The sequence below is a fragment of the Semicossyphus pulcher genome, unplaced genomic scaffold (genome assembly GCF_022749685.1).
Source record: "Semicossyphus pulcher isolate SPU_LCO1_2020_fin unplaced genomic scaffold, fSemPul1.0.p SCAF_13, whole genome shotgun sequence".
NCBI lineage: Eukaryota > Metazoa > Chordata > Actinopteri > Labriformes > Labridae > Semicossyphus > Semicossyphus pulcher.
The window spans coordinates 27,269,824-27,293,940 of record NW_027211637.1 but is presented as its reverse complement, the minus strand read 5'-3'; the positions used below and the strand labels follow the sequence as shown (position 1 = coordinate 27,293,940).

Here is a 24,117-nt window from a genome sequence, read left to right as displayed (position 1 = left end):
CCAGCGTCCAGTCATTTCTAGACTGAAGTTTTCCTTGAAATATGTTAAAACCTTTTTATAATAAATTGATTTTCATTCATCCACTGGTTCTGATAAACCAATTATTATTATCACCATTAATATTAATATTAGAATAATAGTTGTATTTTAGTGGTAGTTGCAAAGATGTTAAGTTGTATGATCAATAGAGCTGGGCAATATGAGTACAATTAATAACAATACTGAATTAGCACCATGCCCTATTTATAAATTTTTTTTAATTTACATATTGAATCAAATCAATATTATTCTCCAAACATCACATACCTTCAAAGAATAATCTCAGACTCCCATCAGCTCTTTGACTTCTCTTCGAAACACCTTTCAGATTACAGAGAATCATGTAATCAATTGTAAATATGAAGGTATTGATTTCTGCTACTTGAAGGACATCATACCAAAGTACTGGGTCGACAAAAGGACTGATACTCTCTTTGTGTTACAACAACCACTGAATGAATGAATAAACCATCCAACATTAATCAAATAAAGATGACTTTTTTTCTCTCATGTTAATGCTTTGCCATCACATACAATTCCAATAAATAACACATTTGCATCCTGAATCACAAGCATCTATCCAAACACAAGTGACAATCTGCATCAAAAATCTTTTTCATGGGCCCTCAGAGGTCACATGAGGTCACTTAAGAAGTTCAGATGGGCTAAACTTTACATTGCTATATATCTTAAAAGAAATCTTTTTGTAGCTTTTAATTAAGATGATTTTTATAGAGGTATAATGTCATAATGAGACCACCTTACTTGCAGGGTTAGCTATGGGAAGCTGACATAGTTGCTCTATTAAATGCTACATTAAGTTTGGTTGGAGTATTTCTGCCTTACATGTTCAAAAACCATCGAGGCTTGGCTTCATTAAAGTTAAAACTACAAACAAACTATTTCTAACTGTTTTAGAAAGAAATGTGTAGCTTGTGCCCCTCAAGTATCATGTTTTACTGTACAGCAAAGCAGAGAACATAAATAGCTTGTATTTAGGGCTTCAGTCATTTTCGCGCATGCTCAGTAGCAGCTGTTTTGTTTACACAACACTGTCCTTGCGAGAGAGAGCTGAGGACTCCCTGAGAGAAGCGGTCTCAACAAACAGCTTAAGTTGCCTCTCCGGGTAAATTATGTCTGTGAAACAAGCTTTAACCCGGGGGCTGGAGTTGGGCCGGTCGGTCTTTCAGCTGGGTCTCCTTAAATCGGGTGGCCGAGTCGCAGCAAAGCTCCGAGTTGACCGTTTCCGTGTAGGCCAGTCGGCCCGCACCGTTCAGCCTCAGGCTTTCCTGCCGTCTCGGTACCGCTACTTCCGCACCTCACTGAAGGGCCTGGCAGCTCAGCTTCAGTCCGCCGGCTTTAGGAGACGTTTTGGCGGTGGGTCCCCGAGAAACAGGGCCGTGTTTTTGGCTTTTGGTCTAGGCGTTGGTCTTATCGAACAACAGCTGGAGGATGACAGAAAGAGTGCGGCGACATGTCAGGAGATCCAGGTAAGTTTGATTTGTTTGTATTATGTGTATATTTGTATGCATTTTATAACTTAACTCGTTCCAGATCTGAATTTTGATTGTCCTTTCATTATTTATTTTAATCAAAATTTGAAGATGTATTATTAATTTAGCACTTCATGAGCACTTGTGCTATAATTGTTCAATAAAAGAAAAGAAAAAAAGATCCCGGTAAATAGCACCAGATAAACTGTTGGTCCTAAATACTGTACCGTACCATACTTTACCAAAGTACGGTGCAATTTTCTTAGTTACTTGTCCTTAACTTAAGTATTTAACGTTAATGCAGCTAATACTCTTGCCTAGCCACATTTATCTACAGTTACTGGTTATTTGCACATTAAAACCTTACATACAGATCATATGATAAACATACCTGAACATTAACCTGAGTATTAAAACATTAACACTTTGCTTTAGGACTACAATTCCACGAGCAAATGTGAAATACAAGGGTGTGTGCAATACTAACGAGGGCGCAATGTGCATTTTGATTTTTAATTGTGGTTGTTGTGTATGTTTTTTTTGTTTTTGTTTTTTTAATCTCTGCATCGGCAAGGACTTCTGGCCTTTCCAATTTAGTTGTACTGTACTGTACTCGTGCATTTAAATGACAAGAAAGATCTATCCATCTATCTATCTATCTATAAAGGTCTATCAATACAATGTTAACTACCCAACAAAGGAGTTAAGTTAAAATGAACCATTAAAGTGTTGCACCAGCTACACTGACATGCTTCTTATATGTTATCAGTAGAAAAACAGTAATCTATGAAACGTTATTTGGTAATATAACATAATATTCTTTATAATACATTACAAAATGTAAGTTGTCCCTCTGTAGTTTTTGTTTTATCCAAGACATTTACTTGTAATGAAATAGTTGTACACTGTGGTATAACTGTGTTTACTTTAGGACTTTTGGTGTTTTTTCCACCACTGCTAGCTTTTATTTAAATTAGTATCATGATTTTGTTGAGCCTTAATAATAGATAATATGATAATTAAAGTAATCCTCCTGCTTCTAACTAATCCTGTCTCTATTTCCATCTTACCACTGCTTTGTAGTTACTGCCTGTCGAGGTGGTGGATAAGCTTGCTTGCTTAGGCGGGGTGCTCATCTGCTTAAGCAAATGATGCATTTGGCAGTACAGAGAAGTCGGCCAGATAAGCCATTTAAGTTGACCTATCTACAACTACAAATTTACATGTTGTTATCACATGTGAAGAAATATTTCTGGATTAAAGCTTCCAAAACTTTATTGAACTCTATTTAAAAAAGTTTTGACCTTAAAGGGATAGTTCAGATTTTTTGACACTAAGTTGTATGAAATGCTTGCTAGTAACGTAGGGGATGCAAAGCTATTAGCCTACTCACCAAGTCCTGTGGTCGGAGTTCTGTCCGGTTCTGAACGTAGAATAAGTAGTTCCGGCGCGATGCCAGGGGTCATGAAACCAAAAAGTTTTACCCTACAAAAACAACACGCAGGCTAAGGTGATTTCAACACAAAATCCTCGCCCTAGGATTTTATGTACTGCGCCTTTTTTTTTCACTATTTTCTCTCTTGAACAATCCAGTATCACGCCGGTTTCTCAGGTAAGCCGAGCTAGTAGCTGTTTCATGTTGATTCTGACTGATTTACATCATCATTGAAGTGAACATGTCGGACTATGAAAGTGAACGGGTTTTTTTACCCTCATCGCCTTGCTACATATGTTCAAAGGGCACGATCCGTGTCAGGAAAACAATGAACCTACACCCAGGAAAATCACAAATCGCCCCATTGAGACATGTATTTCCTCTGTTATAACAAACGTCATCTCACAAGTTACCAATTCCAGCATGTTCTCTTTGAACAGCTGATGGATCACGTCACCTGAGACAGCGGTCTGCTGCAGGCGTAACACTGGATTTGTCAAGAGAGAAAATATAGTCCAAAAAATAGAACAGTACATGAAATCCTAGGACGATGATTTTGTATTGGAAATAGATCACCAGTGCCTGCGTGGTTTTTGTAGGGTAAAACTTTTTGGTGTCATGACCCTGGCATCTCACCGTAGCTACTTATTCTACGTTCGGAACCGGTCAGAACTCTGACCGTGGGACTCGGTGAGCAAGCTCGTAGCTTTGCATCCACCACATTACTAGCACGTATTTCATACAACTTAGTGTCCAAAAATCCGAACTATCCCTTGAATGGCTCTTGATGGGCAAATAATAAAATACAGTTGAAATAAAATTCCAGTATGTTTACACTCATTTACATACAGTACATATATTTATCCTTCACCTGGCCGCAGAATTGGATGTGCACATAACTACCTTTTTTTTGCGTCTTATATCTAATATATCTTCTTCCCGATCTGCAGGCAGTGTTCAGCAAGAAAAGATTCCAGAGCCCACTCAAGCCATTCGCCTCCGGATACAAACTGGAGGATTACATTATTGGGAATCAGATCGGGAAAGGCTCCAACGCTGCCGTGTACGAGGCTGCGGCTCAGTTCGCCCCTCAGAAAGAGAATAACAGCAAGAGCGCCCTCCCCCTGGTGCAGCTGAGAGAAGAGGAAGAGGAGAGGGAGACTGCTCGATCTCTGACATGCTGCTCGCTCAGAAACTTCCCTCTCGCTATCAAGATGATGTGGAACTTTGGGGTTAGTGTTCACAATGTTACACACTTCTCTGATCAGTTTTAAGTATTAGGAAAGGCTCACATGAGTGCTGACATGTATTTGCTGATGCCATTTGTTTGCAGGCCGGGTCATCAAGCGAGGCGATATTAAAATCCATGTCACAGGAGCTGGTGCCTGCAGGCCCCCTGGCTTTAAAGCAGGAAAAAGAACAAATTACTCTTGATGGGTGACTATCATTATTCCAACAAGACTTTAATAGTCAGTTATCACTCCTGTATGTGTACAAAATATGCTAATTAATGTCTTGTGATCTCTCTACATGCAGACATTTTGGAGTCCTGCCCAAAAGATTGTCAGCACACCCAAATGTGATCAGAGTGCACCGGGCATTCACAGCGGACGTCCCTCTGCTACCAGGTGCAGAGGAGGAGTATCCAGATCTGCTGCCAACCAGGCTTAACCCTGCTGGTCTGGGCAACAACCGCACTCTTTTCCTGGTCATGAAGAAGTAAGACCCTCTTGATTTACTCACATAGATTGAAATGCTATAAAACAAATGCCACTAGCTTCATGTGTTAGTTATACTCTTTTATGGACTAAAAGATTCTAACTTGATTTGTTTGCATCCTGTGGTTAAGTTTAATGCCGTAGAAAACACTCCTTGAGCAGGTGTCAGATTACCAACGGATTAACAAAACAAACACGAGCAGACATGATCTGATTTCTTCTACACATGTTGCAAGGTAGTTTTACGCACATACATAGGAAGGCACAGTAAAGTTGATAACTAGCTGATGCAGTCTATCACCTGCAGCTCATCTAACAACTCTCAGGACGTTTAACAGCACTAGCATCCTGTTGTCGTCTGTGCTACAGCTACCCCCGCACGCTGCGACAGTACCTGGAAGAGTCCATACCGGGCCGCAGGCAGGGCTCTCTGATGGTGCTGCAGCTCCTGGAGGCCGTCGACCATCTGTGCAGACAGGGCGTCGCTCACAGGGATCTCAAATCAGACAACGTGCTGCTGGAGTTTGACTCTGGTCAGAGAAATATTCCGTCATCATGAGATCTATTTGGGAATTTTAAATTCAGTGTTAAAATTTGTATTGATTTTGCTTTTTTGCAGACGGTTGCCCTCGTTTAGTGATCACAGACTTTGGCTGCTGCCTCACTCAGAGTGACTCCAATCTGCAGCTGCCCTTCAACAGCATGTGGGTTAGCAGGGGAGGGAACGCCTCTCTCATGGCCCCGGAGGTACGCTTAAGAAGCTCTTTACTGTTGTTAAGTAAAGGAGGAATGTCCAACGATTACTTAGCCGTGTCTTACTGGCCCCACCACAGCTTTAACTTGTTTAAATATTAATAGAAGAGGTTTATAATGAAGGAAAATGTTATCAGCTGTGGTAAGTAAAAGAAAAATTTATGTTGAGGTCTTTGCCTATACATGTAAAAACACAAATAGATGTATTTTAGAAACACATGAGTTTGTTACTGAATGTTTTAACTCGCCTACCTTTTGAAATAAGACACTTTACAAGATAGAAATGTGGTTTTGGTGATGATTGTAGCATCAAATTACCTATAATTACAAATTAAACAACCCTCGAAGATGTGACAATAATACAAATCCATGTGTGCCGTCATTAAACGATTCTTTATGTAGTTTACAGAAGAGTAGAATTACTCCACTATTCTTACAACCAAAAACAACACAGACAGAAAATCATTTAGATTACACAACTACTTGTACACCAGTTCAATGCACTGGAGTTAACTATACTTCTCCTAAGTAACCGCACATTTAATCACTTTAATTTTCATGCTGCGTCTGCCCAAAGGTTGCCACTGCGGTTCCAGGGTGTGGTGTTGTGATTGACTACAGCAAAGCAGACGCCTGGGCTGTGGGCACCATCTCCTATGAGATATTCGGCCAGCCCAACCCTTTCTATCGAGGAGTGGGGCTGGAGAGCAGGAGTTACCAGGAGAAGCAGCTTCCTCCTCTGCCCGCCACTGTTCCTGCTGATGTGCAGTTGGTGATCCGGTTACTCCTCAGGAGGAACCCCAGCAAGGTACAGCAGGAGGGGTCGTGATTTGTGTTTTGTTAAAATTCAATGCACCTTGACTAGTCTGAATAGCTATAAAAATAACTAAACCTGCATTATTTTTGTGTTATTTTAACACACTTGGGGGCTTTGCAACAATCTTTCAACACAAAACTGGCACATTATCGCCATATTAAGACGAAGTAAGGTACTAGTTAACACATCCTGCAGACATGCAACAATATCTACAATACTGAGGGGAACACCTGGCTCTTAAGCAGATAAATGCTGCACAAAGTTCACCTGCTAGACATTTACTTTGCCTTTCAGCTGTTGGATGCATGCCGGTAAGCATACAGAGAGTTTATCAGAGCTTATTCCCTGCAAAAAAGGGGACGTCAACAGCAGTAAGAGTGAACCAAAACAGTAAAGTTGAACTTTCTATGGTGATAATTTGCAAGTTTAATCTATTTTACAGATATAAGCCTATTTAATAACAACTCAGTTGTCTGTCTGGTTATATTAACAATTTACCAACACTTACTCCTGTACTGATTCACGTTGTTTTTCTCTGCAGCGCCCGTGTGCCCGTGTGGCAGCTAACATGCTACATCTCAGCCTCTGGGGACGGAAGCACTTGGCCAGTCATGACAGCGTAGGCATGAGCAAGCTCGCTGATTGGCTGCTGTGCCAGTCTGCTGTGGTTCTCCTGAGGGGCTGCAGAGGACCCAGTGGGCACAAGGTGGAGGCGGAACTTCAGAGGAGCTTCCTGTCTAACCTGGACCTGGAGGACCTGCGTACCGCTGTGGGCTTCCTCCTGTACGGGCCAGAGCAGCATCAGGCCTGCATCCTGTCTGCATAGATACACTATGACTTATTCAGGCACATAGATTTATGGGTAAACTGGGAGCGCAGGGTTAAAACTTGCTTTAATAGTCAGTCAAACATCTATATTTGTAGTATTTAGAGTCCTGGCCTTTACATCTAATGGCTAGTAAGGAAAAATCCCCTGACACTGTACTCTTCTACTATTCTACATAATGTGACTGTTAATGTTTTCCCGTGGTTATTGTGAATTATCAAATTGTGTAATTCACCGTTTTAGATCACCTTATTCCCCTTTAACCAATCTTATCTATTGCTGCTGAAATTACTGACATGCATATCATCAGGTTGTGTTCTCACAAATTCAGCTTTTGCAGGATTTTTAAAAAGTCCTACGGGTGCCCCGTCGTGCACAATACAACAGGTTTTACGGGTGCTTTGCATCATTGACTATTGAGGCAATGGTTGGTGTTAAAAAAAATGGTGGTATCTAGGATTCACTATTTGACTTTTGCTAGGGAAAAAAACACACTAATGCAGTTGTTATCTGTATAGAAGCTTTAGACTGACAAAGATCATGCCAATGCAGAAAAGAGTACACACCGGACTCTTCAGACCTGCTGTGTAGGTTGACAATAAGTTCTGTATCTTCACAGGTAACATGCAGCTCTTAATCAGCGAAAACATGCATCAGACTGGTTGCCAGTAGGTGTTTGTGAAAGTGAAGGAGCCAAACAATCACTTCTCAATGATGATGGTGGACAGCGTGAGTCGTGCAGATTTCTGACCCACCTAAAGCACGCTGTTTTTGTTGCTCTCGTTTGCACTTTATGTCCACGTTTGCACTTTTGAAAACCATTTTCATGGTTTGCTTGATGCCACTTTATCTAAATTACCAATTATATTTTGGTAAGGATTTTAAAAATATGCAAAACCCATGATTTATAAAGGGATTAAATACTTCGGACTTAATATGATCTGCAATAAAAGGTTATCATGACAATATGGGCGTCGTAACACGCATTTACAATAAGCATAATCAGGTGGTGAGTGAGAGAAACAAGCTAAAGAGAGTGTAAGTTTTAATACTAAAAATGGTGAGAGATATTTTGGATAAATGTAGATTTTCCTGCTGTGTTTCAGAATAAAAGCTTCTGAAAGAACTCTGAATGGATGGTGCAAATTATTCCTATTGATTACTTTCATAGTTGCTTGGCGACAATTTCAAGTCATTAATGGTTGTAAGGAAAATTTCCATACACAAAATCTACATAAAAAATGCTCCTAACATGAAAGGCATCTGGCAAAAAGAAGCCATAGCTCAAATAAGATGACTCATTTTTTAATTACAGATGTTACACATATGAAAACATACAGAACTGAAATACAAACACGTTGGTTAATGGATACATTTAGCAAAACTTAATATGTATTGATGTGTTTTTATTGCATCTGAATAAGTGTGATATATTATTTTAAGGATACATCAGTAGCAACTTATAGTTCATTTGTCGGGATCAACTTTAAAATGAAGTAAAAAGATGGTTTAAAAAATGACACACAGGCGACTGTACTTTAGAGGATCTTTATTTAAGACAGAGCAACGTTGGCATGTCAATGATTTGTACTCTGAACATACCCAAACAGGTATTTAAAAGACACAAATTTCTGTTTGGAATGTATTTAAGAACAAATGAAGTCATTTGTTATTTGTGCTTTTATGTCTCTTTTAAAACTCCTCTCCTTCTTCCTCTCCCTCACCCTCGATGGAGTCGACGCCCACCTCTTCATAATCCTTCTCCAGAGCTGCCATGTCCTCACGGGCCTCGGAGAACTCTCCCTCCTCCATACCCTCACCCACATACCAGTGAACAAAGGCACGCTTAGCGTACATCAGGTCAAACTTGTGGTCGAGACGAGCCCAGGCCTCTGCAATAGCAGTGGTGTTGCTCAGCATGCACACAGCCCTCTGGACCTTGGCCAGGTCACCACCGGGAACTACAGTGGGCGGCTGGTAGTTGATGCCAACCTTGAAACCAGTGGGGCACCAGTCCACAAACTGGATGGAGCGTTTGGTTTTGATGGTTGCGATGGCAGCATTTACATCTTTGGGCACCACATCACCACGGTACAAAAGGCAGCAGGCCATGTACTTGCCGTGGCGAGGGTCACATTTGACCATCTGATTGGCTGGTTCAAAGCAGGCGTTTGTGATCTCGGCCACTGAGAGCTGCTCATGATAAGCCTTCTCGGCAGAGATGACAGGGGCATAGGTGGCTAGAGGGAAGTGGATACGGGGATATGGCACCAAGTTGGTCTGGAACTCAGTCAGATCAACATTGAGGGCACCATCAAAGCGAAGGGAAGCTGTGATGGAAGACACGATCTGACTGATCAGCCTGTTCAGGTTGGTGTAAGTGGGACGCTCGATATCGAGGTTTCTACGGCAGATATCGTAGATGGCCTCGTTATCTACCATGAAGGCACAGTCAGAGTGCTCTAGGGTGGTGTGGGTGGTCAGGATGGAGTTGTAGGGCTCCACCACAGCGGTGGACACCTGGGGAGCTGGGTAGATGGAGAACTCCAGCTTGGATTTCTTGCCGTAGTCGACGGACAGACGCTCCATCAGCAGGGAGGTGAAACCAGAGCCGGTGCCACCTCCGAAGCTGTGGAAGACCAGGAAGCCCTGAAGGCCGGTGCACTGGTCAGCCTGTGGACAGAGAGACAGTCATCAGATGTGAGATACAGTCATTTAATTTAATATCCATGAGGAAAATAAGTAATTGATCCAACAGGAGATCAAGTTACCCACCAGCTTGCGGATCCTGTCCAACACCAGGTCGATAATCTCTTTGCCGATGGTGTAGTGTCCACGGGCGTAGTTGTTGGCAGCATCCTCCTTGCCAGTGATCAGCTGCTCAGGGTGGAAGAGCTGACGGTAGGTCCCAGTGCGCACCTCATCTAAGGAGACAGGTTAAATCACAATTACTTGAAGCTTTGACTAAATTAAATCAAGAGAAAACTGTGACGTGTGTTTTTTGAGGGTTTACCGATGACAGTGGGCTCCAGGTCCACAAAGACAGCCCTGGGGACGTGCTTTCCTGCTCCCGTCTCGCTGAAGAAGGTGTTGAAGGAGTCGTCTCCTCCTCCGATGGCCTTGTCGCTGGGCATCTGTCCGTCCGGCTGGATCCCATGTTCCAGGCAGTAAAGCTCCCAGCAGGCATTGCCAATCTGGACTCCTGCCTGACCGACGTGGATGGAGATACACTCACGCTGCAGGGCAGACAAAGAAGATTTGGATTAAAGACGTTGAACCCTGAACTGCTAATAAGGAAACCGGTTTTCCACAATGACTGCTGCTAATTAAAATGGAGGAACTGAAGAGATTTCTCAGCGCCAGAATTAAAACCTTCCAAACATAGATGCCAAGTTGTCCTAAATAACCTTTTCTTGGGATAATCTTTGAATGAACCGTGAGGATAACTCCTCAAATATCCCTCCCCACCTTTCATGAAAATCCTTTATTCTTACGCCATTTTGTTTTCTGTGATGGCATGCCTGTTTTAGGCTCGGCCTATCTTTTCTCGTTCAGGAGCACATGCATTTTCTGCTGCGACACAAGACTGTGTCTATTGCGCATGGGATTACGGGAGGGAGAGAGGATTATCTAGGTCAGGCATGTTGCAGGGTGCTGTCTCTTTAAAATGCCATTTTCACATGGAATTTGCACCCTATTTAAATTATTTCTATTTTAAATAGGAATATATCAAGTGGCATCTTTTCATGTAAAATTAAAAAAGGTCAGACATTTTTAATTTCACATAATAGGATCTCTAAGAAAACGAGCACTGAATTGATGGACTCATTATATAACATTCATATTTCTATATTTAAATAAAGGCCGCATAAAGGGACAGAAAACCATTAGACAAACCGGTAAATTACTGCCAAACCAGTGCTCACACAATGGTATCCAAGCAGATTTAGAAGAGTAGGGAGAGGATTAGGGGTTTTCTACAGCAGGTATGCAGAATACTACGTGGTAGCCTATATTTTCTTTTGTCTGGAAATAGGAATATTAATAATTGACAATTCATCCTCTCAATGGGCTGCAAAAAAATGGCCAGACACAAAGGGATAACGGTGGTGGCATCTCATAACGACCTACTTTCATCCTCTCTCCCTTTAAATATAGGTCACGCCGTAAATCTGCAAATAAAACGATAGAAATGAAATAAAAATTCGCACTTACCATGTTAGCTTGTCGATATTATGCAATGTAATGAGACAAGCTTGAGTGAGGAGCGTTCGTGTCTGAGTTGTGCAGCGTCTGAAGCCGATCTGCCGGAGCGTCACAGTCTGCCTCTTCAGGAGAACAGGTGAAGTGCGCACATAAAAAAAACACCCCACCCCTCCTCCGTCAGAGGTGCGCAATAACCGTTTCACATCCAGAACAATGACATTGTAGAATACGATATAATAAACACACATTATTAGAGAAAAAAGCCTTGCATTTTTATTGATGGCATAAAGCTAAAGAACAATACTGCTGGTCTCTCGTCATTGAAGCAAAACATTTTACATTTTAGTGTACTACCCTCTTAGTAGTTTATTAGGGTTAAATGTATGTATATAGCAGTTTACTGTAAAACGGTAACCTAAGCAACCATATATGGTATCCCATATACCTGTTGTGACCGATAAAGGCACTAGATAAGACCTAGCTGGTTCCCATCATCAACCCATGTCGGCCCTGAAAGGGAGAAACTCCAGTATGGAGCCCATCAAGGGCCCTTCATCAGCCCATCTGGGTTTACCCATGTGGGGCCTCCATGGAGGACAAAATTGTCTGGGCCCCAGCTGGGTAGCACAGATGGGGCACATATTAGCCCAGGTGCATCCCATACCAGGACCCCACAACGCTGTGTTTGCTGGGTCGCTATCAATGTAGCAGCTGGTATAGGGTGGAGCTCATTTTAACTACTCCCTGTAGTGCTGCGTTGCCTATAAACAAATTATAAATGTATTAGTTGATTATATCTGCATTACTAATATTATTCTGCTGCGATAAAAGGTATACATAAAAAATACAATATTTTCTTTTAAATTGCAGTTGAGGAGCCTAGAAGTAAAAACCTATATAGAGGATCAAATAGAAAAACCCGAGTAAAATACTGTACTTATAGTCATTTCCAATCACTGAAATTATTTATGTTTGTTTATTTTATCGGGAAAGGTACGTTAATGAACATTCATATAAAAATACAGGATGTTATAGATGTAAACACAACGGAGTTAGCGAGTTAGCAAGAAAGCTATGTTCACATTATGGGATGGGAGTTTGCATCTCATGCTTTAAACTATTATTCATAGCAGCAACGCTACTACGCATGAATTTTGGTCAATTTGTTTTTGTTGTCCTCCACTGACTGCCCCTCCCACCTGCTCAATGGACTCATGCTGCCTTCACAGTCACAACCATATCGGAGCTTTGGTTATCATACATACGGACCGACAAGAAATCAAGGCAAAGGCAAATGTAGGCCTGTAACCTACCTGGAGTTTCATGATACAGCGTTGTTTTTAAGTAATGATATCTGATTTGGTAAGATATTAAAAACAAACCTGGTGAACCTTTTGGTCAATTCCGTACTTCGATGGGAATGGGAAAGTTACGAGCTTGCTAGGAAACACGTAAAGTCGCAGCAGATTCCCGTGTCACTGAACAGCAGATTCATGTCAAACTCATAACTACAAGCAAATATGTTTTCTTTTTTGAGAAACTTCAACATAACTCGCACTGTTATATCGGCATCTTGCAGTGGGACAAAGGCGGACTTCTTTTCTCGATTGCCTCGACAAACTTTGGCTCCCAGCCCCAACCGAAAGAGTTCAGGGAAGCGCTACAATGTTCCACCGAGCGCCGAGTTTGTTGCGAGGGTGTCGGGGATTCCCACCATGGCCAAGTTACCCTTCCAGGAGACAGCTGACGGGCTTGATGCGGCGTTTATCGGCGTCCCAATAGATACTGGAACCTCCAACCGACCCGGGGCCAGGTGCAGTTTTACTTTGTGGCTGTTGGTAAAAAGTGTGGGCTAGTTTTGCTGCCGGACATGCCTTGCACAACACTATGTCACTATATCACTACATCAATAATGTGTTACACTATACCTTCCAATGTTGTAACACTATAACATTGATTTCAAGGGTAGCAGAATTACTTTTTAAGGTTATAAGCATACATTTAGTCTGCAGTATAGTTCACATGAGGAATGATTCAGTCTTTTTCTCTACTTAAATTAGTCCTTAGTCAGTTGTGCATAAGACAACAATTTATTAAGGCAATTTACAAGCAAAGGATTGGTAATTGGTGGGTAACAAAGTTTTAAGATCTTAAGTAAAAATAGGAAATTAATGGATATTCAATTACAAGTAAAAATCCTGCTTTAAGTTTTCACTGTGCTACATTGCAGTGTTTTAAATTATCATCATAAAAATAGCCTATTATATTAGCATTACATGCAATAATTTGTAAGCAGCATTTTATTTTATATTGTTTATTTGTGCAGTATAATGACAAGTAGTGAAGCCAACGTGAAAGAGGGCGACACTGCTTGTCTGATTGTACGGAAGTAAACCAGCCATCATCATGACTCTACCTCTCCCTGATTTATTACCACACTAAACATTTTCCTTATTAGTTTATGGCCTTGCTTGCGGTTTTAAAGTCTTATTCACAACACGGCATGTACACCCTGAGGTAATTTGTAATGCTTGTCTCTAGATGACACTTTAGATGTCATAAAACTCAGAACAAAACAGTAAGAAACACAATTCAACGACATATTGTATGGACAATATGGACAAACTTGAATCTGCTTGGGTTGTTAAATCTATGACTATCTTTCATATTTTATAAAGTCTGCTGGTTAAATCTTTAAATAAAAAGTAACATTATAGTAGATTAATGTAGTGAAGTAAAGTGCCTCCATGTTTCCTCCTCCTCTGCAGGTTTGGTCCCCGGCAGATCAGAGGGGAGTCTGCCCTGCTGAGAGCGTACAACAGCGGCACCAGGGCAGCACCGTACGAGTCCCTCATGGTGGCTGATATCGGGGACGTCAACGTGAACCTGTACGACCTGAAGGACACCTGCAAACGCATCACAGACACCTACAGGAAGATCGTGGCCACCGGCTGCATTCCTCTGACTATGGGTGAAAAAGTGTTTTCTCACCTTTCAAGCAGCGAGTTAAGATAGCTCAGTTATTATTTTATAATGATCACAGCTCTGCAATGTTTGTAGATTTTTAACCCTGTAAATAGGCTTACACTAGCCTACAGCCAAAGATCAAAGCCCACTTGTTAAGAGGTTTTTGTTGTCTGCAGGTGGCGACCACACAATTGCGTATCCAATCCTGCAAGCTGTTGCTGAGAAGTAAGTCAATCGTGCTTCATTGTCAGATATTATTGTTAAAAAAATCATCATTAACCATTGCCTAGATAAATTATAGTCAGAGAAAACCAGCAAAAAAATGGGGAGCTAATGCTATTGTGGTAGTTTGCTCTCTGTCAGGACGCTATCCGCTTCTCCAGTGTGCCCTGGAAAACCTCCACCAGACTACGTAAAAACATGTCCTTGCTAAACTAGACTTCCTAAATCAAGGCCGCCCGCCTACGATGTCATGTCTTGTCCAAAATCCAAAATTGCCTGCAGCCAAATGGTATTCCACTCCAGCGTCTCTCGCTGGGCCGTTCCTTTCAGAGGGAGGGGCGCAATGCACGCTGGGTGTTGTAGGAATGTAGAATGGGTGAAACCACGAGATGTTTGTTTAACTTTCTCCACAGCTATGGCGCCAATTTCAAATATGATTACTTCTATCGATTACAGAGAACACCAGCTTTGACTGACAGTGTCTTTTTCCAGGGGCGGATTGCTCCTTTAAGTTGACTACCTCTTCAGCATTTCATACACTGTGTTCCTGTTTCTCATTTGTCAGGCACGGTCCTGTCGGTCTGGTCCATGTGGACGCTCATGCAGACACCAGCGATGTGGTCTTGGGGGAGAAGATTGGACATGGGACTCCATTCAGACGCTGTGTGGAGGAGGGGCTGCTGGACTGTAAGAGAGTGGTCCAGATCGGCCTGCGAGGTTCAGGCTACTCTCCTGATTCATACGAGTGGAGCAGGGCACAGGTACACCTGCAAGAATGCTGCTTGTCATATCAATTAACCCAGAATAAATGCTACTTTTATTCCACTTTCCTATCGTCAAAGATAATGTCTTAAGATCCTTGGTTTCACTTACAACGGTCAAGAGTCAAAAAAAAGAACTTCAGACCTTCACATTTGAGAATCTTGAACCAGTTTCTTTGGTGTATGTCTGTGCAGGGTTTCCGTGTGGTACAAGTGGAGGAGTGCTGGTTTAAATCTCTGGTTCCTCTCATGGCTGAGGTCAGGGCTCAGATGGGCAGCGGTCCAGTTTATCTCAGTTTCGACATCGATGCTCTTGACCCGGGCTTTGCCCCTGGAACAGGCACACCGGAGATAGCAGGGCTCACTCCCATACAGGTAAACATGGTGACACTGACTGAAATCTTTTAAACTAGCTTTCGTGGCTTTAACCAAACAAAACAACCATGTAATACCCCCCTAATTCAACACAACTACTGTGTCTCTAATGTACAATCCTCTCTGTATGAAATATTTTTCTCACTCTCTCTGGATTTAGGGAGTTGAGATTATCCGTGGCTGCCGTGGTCTAAACCTCGTTGGATGTGATCTAGTGGAGGTGTCTCCTCCTTATGACACAACAGGTACTTTTCACAAATTTATTTTAAGTCAATTTCTTTTTTCAATACAGCCATTATTTAAATGTATTTTTTCCTCAACAGGGAACACTGCACTGACTGGTGCCAACCTTCTCTTTGAAATGATGTGCGTCTTGCCAAAAGTTAAGTACTATTGATCAGTACAGACCAAACAGAAGACAAAATGGAGAAACTACTGTGCCAAAATGAGGCTGTCCTGAATGTAACAGACAGGATGGTAAATTCTGCAACAAACCCTGTTGTTGATCAAACAAACGTTAAGCCATAAAGCTTTGATTAAAACAATCAAGATGATTAATCCACCATTAAAGACCAACTGAAGCATACAACTGTAGCAGACATCATGTTTCTCCTTTATTACACAGAGTTTGAATTTACTCATGTATCATTCATGTCATAAATCTTTATCAGGTCAATATGAAAATGCACCAGACAGTCATAAAACATTCAGAACATGACCTGCTTTCCAAACCTCCTCTGTTTTGCTCAGGGCAAATGAGGGAAACAATAAAATATAATGTCTTTTCATGATCTGTGATCAGCAGGAAGCATTATCTGAGTGGAGGATATACAGTATATCAGTCAGTTTGCTTTGCTTTTGGTACAAAATACCAAATAAATAAATGAATAATGTTTCACTTTGTTTATTTATATAGTTTAATATTCTCTGACTTATCAAGGTGTTGAAGCCAAAGCGTGGTTTTTATTGTCTTTAATTTCTCCTGTCCTGAGAACTGCTGTTAATTAGATCGTTTTGTATTTATTTGTAATTTGGTAATCGACCACTAGGTGGAGCCTTGGTCTGCATATAGACAAGGCTTCAGGTGATTGCAGGCAGGTGTGTTTCAAACAGTTTTTGACCGTGCCGTGCCGTGCCGTGCCCGCTTGTGTGCATTTATGGTTTATATTGGAATATTGGACGGATTATTGGACATTGTGATTTATGGAAGTATGTTTAATAAATGGATGTAATATCCGAAATGTAAAGAGGCATCTGGACATTCACTGAGTTACTTTGGCTGGAGCCCGCGTCCGAAACCACCACAACTCACACCTCAGCGTTACTGTCTATTTAGAAAATTAGTTTATATTAGGCACTACACATTGTGTGAACAAATGTTTGACAAATAGAAAAAAAGGCTTCTTTAAGTTAACTGAAAAAGTACATAACAATAACAGCAGGTAAGTTTCTCAGGGCTTAATCTACGCTTTTCATAATATTTTCATTATTTCGTTTCATTATTTTTTAAATGAGCTCACTAACAGAGTAACACGATATCGTAATCGTGCTAAAATGTCACGACTTCCGGTGTGGATCAAATCTTCCAAATAGTTTTTTTTATTTAATAAAACATTTGGGTTCATTTCGTCACTACGGTGCCAATTTTTAATGTGAAGGTACTTTAGTTTTCTTGCGGAGTTTTGACACCGCTGCGAAGTAACTAAATCAAACGTACCTGTCACTTTTCCCCTCCACGCGCGCTCTTTAATGAACCAATCATAGCAGGCGGCGATGTAAACAAGGAAGTGACTGATGGAACCGCTCACAGATGCGAGAAATGAAAAGCTAATTTGTAAATGAACAAATAATCATTTCACTCTCAAAAAACACGTGGAATTATTGAACGAACATTTTGACCGTTAACCAACATGGTAAAAGTAAAAGTGGTTAATTTTTCAGTTTATCCTGAATGGAGAAAAGACCTAACAAATGAAGTTGGATTAATGTAGCGAGAGACTTGGACCCATCACACTATGCTTCTTCAAAAAGCTGGTAAGGTTTGTTTTAAGTTTTGCTGAGTGTTATAAACACAGCAACAAAGTTTTGTATCTCAGCCTCGTGGAGAACATTTCTTTGTTTAATTCTTGTGTTTGTCCGTCTGTTAAAAATGAATGTTTTAGGTGTCGCCCGATAAGGTTACGCTATCAATTTTTAATTGATGCCTTGGTCGGTCATTTTTACCCACTGCATGGAGTAGGAATATTTCTAAGGTGTAATGCCCCTTTAACTCCAGTAGAGGGCTCTTTCTGCTCAGTTATACTGCTCATAGCAACAGATTTATTTTTATGAATGCTGCAGCTGTAGTTTTGTATTCCTCCTAAATAAGGTAATCTGCGTTTTTCAGTGACATGGACCCTTCCTTAAGATAATATAAGTGCCAATTATTTATTAAGTAAAGAATTCATTGCAGTGAAATTACATTTCAGTAAGGACTGAAAAATATGTGTCTTAAGGGCATGAATTGTACTCTACAGATGTGTTGCAGGTTTACCGCCCAGTAAAAAGTAAAACACATATTTGCAATCTAGATCTGATTTTGCAGTTAATTCTGCTGTACTGACTTGGACCATTCTTTCAGCTTAATTTTATGGTAGAGAATACTAAATACCAGGAACACACCTTTAATTAAATTTCAGTTTTTGTTTGTAGAGTCTGCAATTGTAAAATGTATTCCATCTGACACGTAATAAAATCCTACAAGAGCCCCCTCTTTCTCTCTCTGACCTTCTCAAGTTCAGATCCAGATGAGTTGTAAGACGCTAATGTATGCTCGTATTTTTATTTATAGGTGAGATACTCCTCTGGTGCCACGGATGATGTGGAAGAACAGCATGTCCCAGGTCATCACCCAGCCCTGTGAAGAAGGTATATTTCAATGATAAATAAGTTATAAGGTGTGTGTAAAATATCCTACTGAAAACATTTAAAAGTTATACATGCACATGAACTGTTTTAATGGGGAACATGTGTTTGAAATGTGTTTGTCCTTGAGTTAAAAGAGATGCTTTGAAGTCTCCCCTGATGGCAATTTTAATTGGTGGACGTCAGTGCAAGTGACATTCCAGTCAACTTTTCCTGAAGTGTAAGAGGGTGTCTGTGTTTATTTTGGTGAATGATAGCACAGTCTTTAAGATTCGAGTCACAGCTATAGATAGACTTTGCTCGCTGTATTTGTCTTCCTAATGTCTCTTGGACTCAAGACACTGGACTGTATTCAGCTCTCAGCAATGACATGATGTCTTATTGACCATATTCAGATTCTCTCAAATAAGTTCTCTGGGCCATTTAGTGCTTTTTGTTTTACACATATACATCTGAATATTGATTATGCCCATCTCTAGGTTAGCAAGACTTGAAAAACTTGAAAGGCCTCTTCAAGAACACGCCTGGTTCTTCTTTTGCAGACTGTCGCTGCATCTCCACCTCTGACACTTACAGGGCTAGGAACCTATGAAGGAACTCAGTGTGTTTCCACTACACCCAAAAGTCCCAACTCGTGGGGTTAATTTTCCAAAACATACAGGAAGTTTGGTTGGGTGGCTTGCAGAAAGGATCTCTAGCTGTAGAGTATCTGAAGCAAGTTTATTGCAGCCACCTTCATTGTGCTTCAACACAGGACTGGAGTTACAGAAGAATGCATACGACACATGGACTAGGGAGGAGGTCCAGGCCTTAATGAGCATTCATGCTGAGTACGAAATTGAACTATCTATCATTTTTGCATATTCCCCTTGCCAAAATGACGCTTTAAAACAGCTGTTGTGTCTCAGCAGAGTTGCCAGATATGACAATTTACTTAATCTTAGCTGTGTGTTAACTGAAACAAGCATGTCTTACTGTGGTAAGAGTAGGGGTCATCTAACAGACTGTATTAAGAGTTAAGTCTTTGTATCTGACATGTAGCAGATGGTAGCATAGTAACGAAGTTATTTAAAAGGCAGATCTTGCAAGTCTCTTAATAACTGCTCTTATTAAGATAAGACCCTATATCAGCGCTGAATGAAAAGCCTCTCTCTTCCTGTAAAACTTGATGTGTATCAGAGTTCGAGGGCGTTGACACACTGAGAGCGGAAACATTTCATATTATTTGGCTGATCGATCGCTCATTGTCACAGCTGTTTCCTCCAGCTGCGGAGTCCAGCTCCAGTTGGCATCACACACTGCGCTACATCTAATGTAATACGCAGAGCCGAGCGGTGCTGCAGTGAGTCGTCTGACATCTTCAACATCATACCTCACAGCCGAATCTAATAATGTGTGCATAGTGCAAACACAGCAACAAGCAGCACAAGTGGGAGTCAATCAGATTTGGCTTGTGTTTGCAGGCCGTTCCTAAACGTAATGTTATCAGGAAGCCGTCCCAGCTGGAACAAGTTGTCTTTCGATAGAGACACAAAGATGTTAAATAAACCTGACATTAAAATCTGTTGTTCGTTATTTACTTCTATAGTTTTTTCATCATTCTGCATCTCAAATCTACCAGCGCCTCTGAAAGCATGCTAGTTAAAAGTTAGTCTGCTTGACTATCAACTAACTCCAAACATAAATAGATGCTGTTGGCAACAGCGGAGTCAAATGTATCCTGAACATTTCATTGAAGGTCACGTTGGTTTTAGGACCTATAATAAAGGTTTAAGTACAACATGTTGGACACAAATTTTCCAGGGCTTTTCTGCTGACAGGATGCAAGGGAGGAGTCCTTAAATCACACCACTGCGGTCTGTGAGATGCTTCCAGTGTGTATTCACGGTCAGTGACCAGAAATGATCTCTCTGCGGTATTCAAGACGAGGCTAAAGAGCAGAGGAACAGATTTCTGCTGTGAGGCCTCTTGACTCAATGTCAGGCTCTCGCTTTGTGTTTATTTAATTTGACATGGACAGAGCAACAGCAAAGAAAAAGCAACACATTTACTGAGAATATGAGAATTTATTTGCACACCCAAACAAGTGAGTTGACAATTACAAAGTCTTCTGAACAAAAATAACTAAAGAAATCCTTTAAAGACCCCCTCCAGTAAAAATCAAGTGTTTAACCTTGTAAACATCTCCATGTGGTGTTTCTCATGTGACATATCAGGGACAACATCAGCAGTCATCTCCATGGCTGGGCCTGTCTGCTTTTAAACTGCAGTGTACCAAGGACGGGCTGAACAACACGTTTTCAGATTGGCAGGTTTGAGACGTCACAAACCTAAGGAGCCAATCCCGTTAATGGACGGGGTGATGCTACGCATATCATTATGTGCAACCTATGGCAACCACTTCAGCGATGCGCGAGCCAGCTGTAACCGTCATCGTAATTTTTGCAAAGTCACTACTAAGTTTCAACAAGTCGTCACTAAACGATGGCAGAGACGTGTTTTGTTTTCACGACAGAGGGGGCGGTTGGAAATGTGCATAGTGGGCGGGGACGATGCAGATTCAGGAATTTTTAATGAGGGAGAAGGAGGAGGTGACTTGGGAGGTTTTCTACAAGGTAATTAAATGTATTTTGCAGAAAAAACATATCAGACACAATTTATTATTTCAAGCAGAGCATTTTATATGTCTTAAAACACGACTGGAGCTGCTCTTTAATAGAGAAGACAAGTATTGTGCATTGCAGTGCAGCAGTTTCTGAAATAATAAATTGCAAGGTTTGATAATTAAACATCCTACAGCAGTGGTTCTCAAAAAAAGTAGAGCTGTCTGTGGCAAATGGAGTTTTTTTCTTCTTTTTTCTCTCATTAATCTTCCTTTGACCCCCAAGATTTATGTTGTGAAGCCTTGCAGAGGTCCTGACCTCCAGGCTGGTAACCGCTGGTGGGCCTGTGGAGCATCTGTATATTCTCCAGATGACCTATGGCCTCTACACACATGCCTCCCTCATCTGTCCCTAATGCTAAATTAGCCTCCCACCTACAGCAGCTGATAACATTGTGTTCCTTTGTTACGTGTCATTTTTATTACACAGCTATCGCAACAAGACTCCAAATTTAAAGTCCGCCTCCGCTCAAATATGTTTTGTTTGTTGATTCTTCACTTGGATGTTTGAGCTTCACTCTGCAGAATGAAGGATGTGCTGCTGGTTTCACATTCAGGCGACGAGAGGAGGAACGTTTCTCAGTGCTTTACATAAATTTGTGTTTAAGATGTGACATCACAGCTAGCTTGGAAGCCATCATAATGCAGTATGCATCCTATACGCCTATACACTGAGGATGGAGTCATTAAGTGTATTTAAATGTTTGAAACAAACATATTTGCATATTTGTAGATTATATAAGTAGAAGTATTTTTTTGTTAATTGAACCTTTGATTCTCTGTAACAAAGCTTCTGTAATCTAATTAGATTGTAGGAATGAACATCTCACAAGTGTTACATTCACCACATACCAACCAGCCCGATGAGCCCTTTCTCTTCATCTCCCTTTCGCCTATTTTGGTGAGCAAATGAGAACAGCTCCTCTCCATTTCTATTCAGGGTTCAGCTTTTAATTGGAAACAGCTGTTCTCACAAGTCTCTGAGTGTTACAGTGCAGCTCTTAACACCAGTTATATGAATGAACGCAAACACACAGTGCTCCTCACAGCTCCTGACTCCAGTAATGACCTGCACATATGTGTGTGTGTGTGTGTGTGTGTGTGTGTGTGTGTGTGGCTCGTATGTTAGGACATGACTCTGAAGGGAAAGCAACACAGTTGATTGTGTTCTATTTTTACTTGATGCTTGATTGTATCCACTGTATGGAGAATTCACTTCAGCATTGGGTGCAATACCCCGTCTGACTCCAGTAGAGGGCGCTTAATACCCAAGTTTACTGATTACCAGCACTGATCTCTTCTAAGTAAGTTTACTTTTTTCTACAAAAACAAGGGAATCTCAGTTTTTTGCATGGTAGCTTTTTATATTAACATTGAATTGCTATATATATTTAAAGTGAGAAGTTGAATGGAGATGAACTGTGCTTCAGGAGTACCAGTCAAGACTTTGAAAAGTATGTGACCTGAGGGCATGAAAAGTTAAGACAGACATGGAGCAGGATTACTGCCCGGGAAAGAAAAATCACAACTTCCAGTCGTCTTTGTTTAACATATACGACTACGATTCTTTTAATTAGAGTTTTTTTTTTGTACTCACAGCATGAATTTGGGTAATCTTGGGTAATAATGCTCAACAGAGGTATTTAATGTATAATAATACAAAGAATGGCTTTACACATTTTCCACCGTTCCTGTTTCACCTAATGTCAAACAGATCTGTTACACGTTCAAAGCAGTGGTAGAATATATCAAAGTACTTTTAGGTCTACTTAAATACATGAATACAGTTTTATACACTATGATGCCAGAGAGAAATATTGATTATTGTGACTGGCTTATTTACCGGCTAATCAAACTGCAAACCTGTATAAAGTAGTTGAAGCTCCACATTTGAGAGGGAAATATTGTAGGCTTCTTTTTACTGCCTATGTGTTAGTTATGTTTACTGGCTAAGCTAAGCTAGGCTAACAGTTAGCACTTGTAGGCTATATGAACGTTATATTCCCAGACATTTAGTTTCTGGTTACTTTGCAGATACAAATGTTTGCCTGCATACATGCATAGGATGAGAGGAAATAAAACGTGTAATGTGAAAACAAAATCACACATAACTAGAACGTATACTTTCATTTTATAGTTTAAGTCAAGTTAGCTGCTAATGCTGCTGTGCTTTTATTCTGACATTACAAATGCGGGACTTAAAGCTCCTGTGAGGAACTTTTGGTTTGTGTTGATTTTGGCGCCCCCTGTAGACAAAGCCGTGCCTCTTATATCTTTGCTGTTTGGGCCTGTACATGCTTAAGTGGTGGTTTTTAACAAAACATCTCATCCCGTTTTCTTTAACAGTCGTATGTGTCGGTCACTTTAAATATTTGCCCTGGAAAATGTAAACAAAGGCAGCGTGCAGCTAATCGCTTCGTCTGAGACCTACCCCTGCCAGCCGTTTCAGGCATTGAAAATAATTATATCCAAATAATCAGTCTTGTTGCTGATGGTCTGGTTTGCTTTTGTAGCTCATATAGAGTAATCAAAATAAATTTCAGTCTGTTTCATAACCAGCGAAAAACTCCTCGCAGGAGCTTTAAACTTGTAGTGGAGTATTTTAACAATATAATTTTGCTACTTTTACGTAAGTTAAAGGTCTCCATACTTCCACATTTGGCATAAAGTTGATGAATAATATCAGAGACAGGTGTTTCGTCTTTAAGTGCAGCCTACCACACTGACATTTTCTCCGGACTCCACACACGTGAGTCGTGCGTGGTCGTGTTCACGCGGGTCTCCTAGGTGGCGTCTCCGCGCGCTGGGATTAGCTGTCTTCTCTTTCAGCACTCCCTGAATTCCATTCCGCCTTTTACTTTTCCTGCAGCTCTCTCTCTCTCCCTCTCTCTCTCCCTCTCTCTCTCGCTGCTCTGTCCCAGCTCAGGACTTCCCAGTGA

General features: G+C 41.0%; 3 protein-coding genes across 3 annotated transcripts; 2 read left to right on the top strand and 1 right to left on the bottom strand.

Annotated features, from left to right (window-relative positions):
* Nucleotides 1-1,092: 1,092 nt before the first annotated feature.
* pink1 (PTEN induced kinase 1) lies at nt 1,093-7,996 on the top strand. The gene is made up of 8 exons (XM_069660079.1): nt 1,093-1,529; nt 3,918-4,199; nt 4,301-4,404; nt 4,504-4,686; nt 5,055-5,218; nt 5,305-5,432; nt 6,016-6,246; nt 6,797-7,996. Exons 1-8 carry the CDS (start codon nt 1,173-1,175, stop codon nt 7,079-7,081), a joined length of 1,734 nt encoding a protein of 577 aa, XP_069516180.1. The 5' UTR covers nt 1,093-1,172; the 3' UTR covers nt 7,082-7,996.
* A 619-nt stretch (nt 7,997-8,615) lies between these two features.
* On the bottom strand, nt 8,616-11,401 carry LOC138589328 (tubulin alpha-1B chain). Its single transcript, XM_069659566.1, has 4 exons — nt 11,297-11,401; nt 10,095-10,317; nt 9,857-10,005; nt 8,616-9,754 (listed from the first exon to the last, which is right to left on the bottom strand). The coding sequence occupies exons 1-4, from the start codon at nt 11,297-11,299 to the stop codon at nt 8,774-8,776; spliced, it is 1,356 nt and encodes a 451-aa protein (XP_069515667.1). The 5' UTR covers nt 11,300-11,401; the 3' UTR covers nt 8,616-8,773.
* Nucleotides 11,402-12,741: 1,340 nt separating this feature from the next.
* On the top strand, nt 12,742-16,457 carry agmat (agmatinase (putative)). Its single transcript, XM_069660665.1, has 7 exons — nt 12,742-13,100; nt 14,056-14,258; nt 14,431-14,479; nt 15,042-15,237; nt 15,433-15,612; nt 15,773-15,857; nt 15,936-16,457. Exons 1-7 carry the CDS (start codon nt 12,808-12,810, stop codon nt 16,007-16,009), a joined length of 1,080 nt encoding a protein of 359 aa, XP_069516766.1. The 5' UTR covers nt 12,742-12,807; the 3' UTR covers nt 16,010-16,457.
* The last annotated feature ends 7,660 nt before the right edge of the window (nt 16,458-24,117 follow it).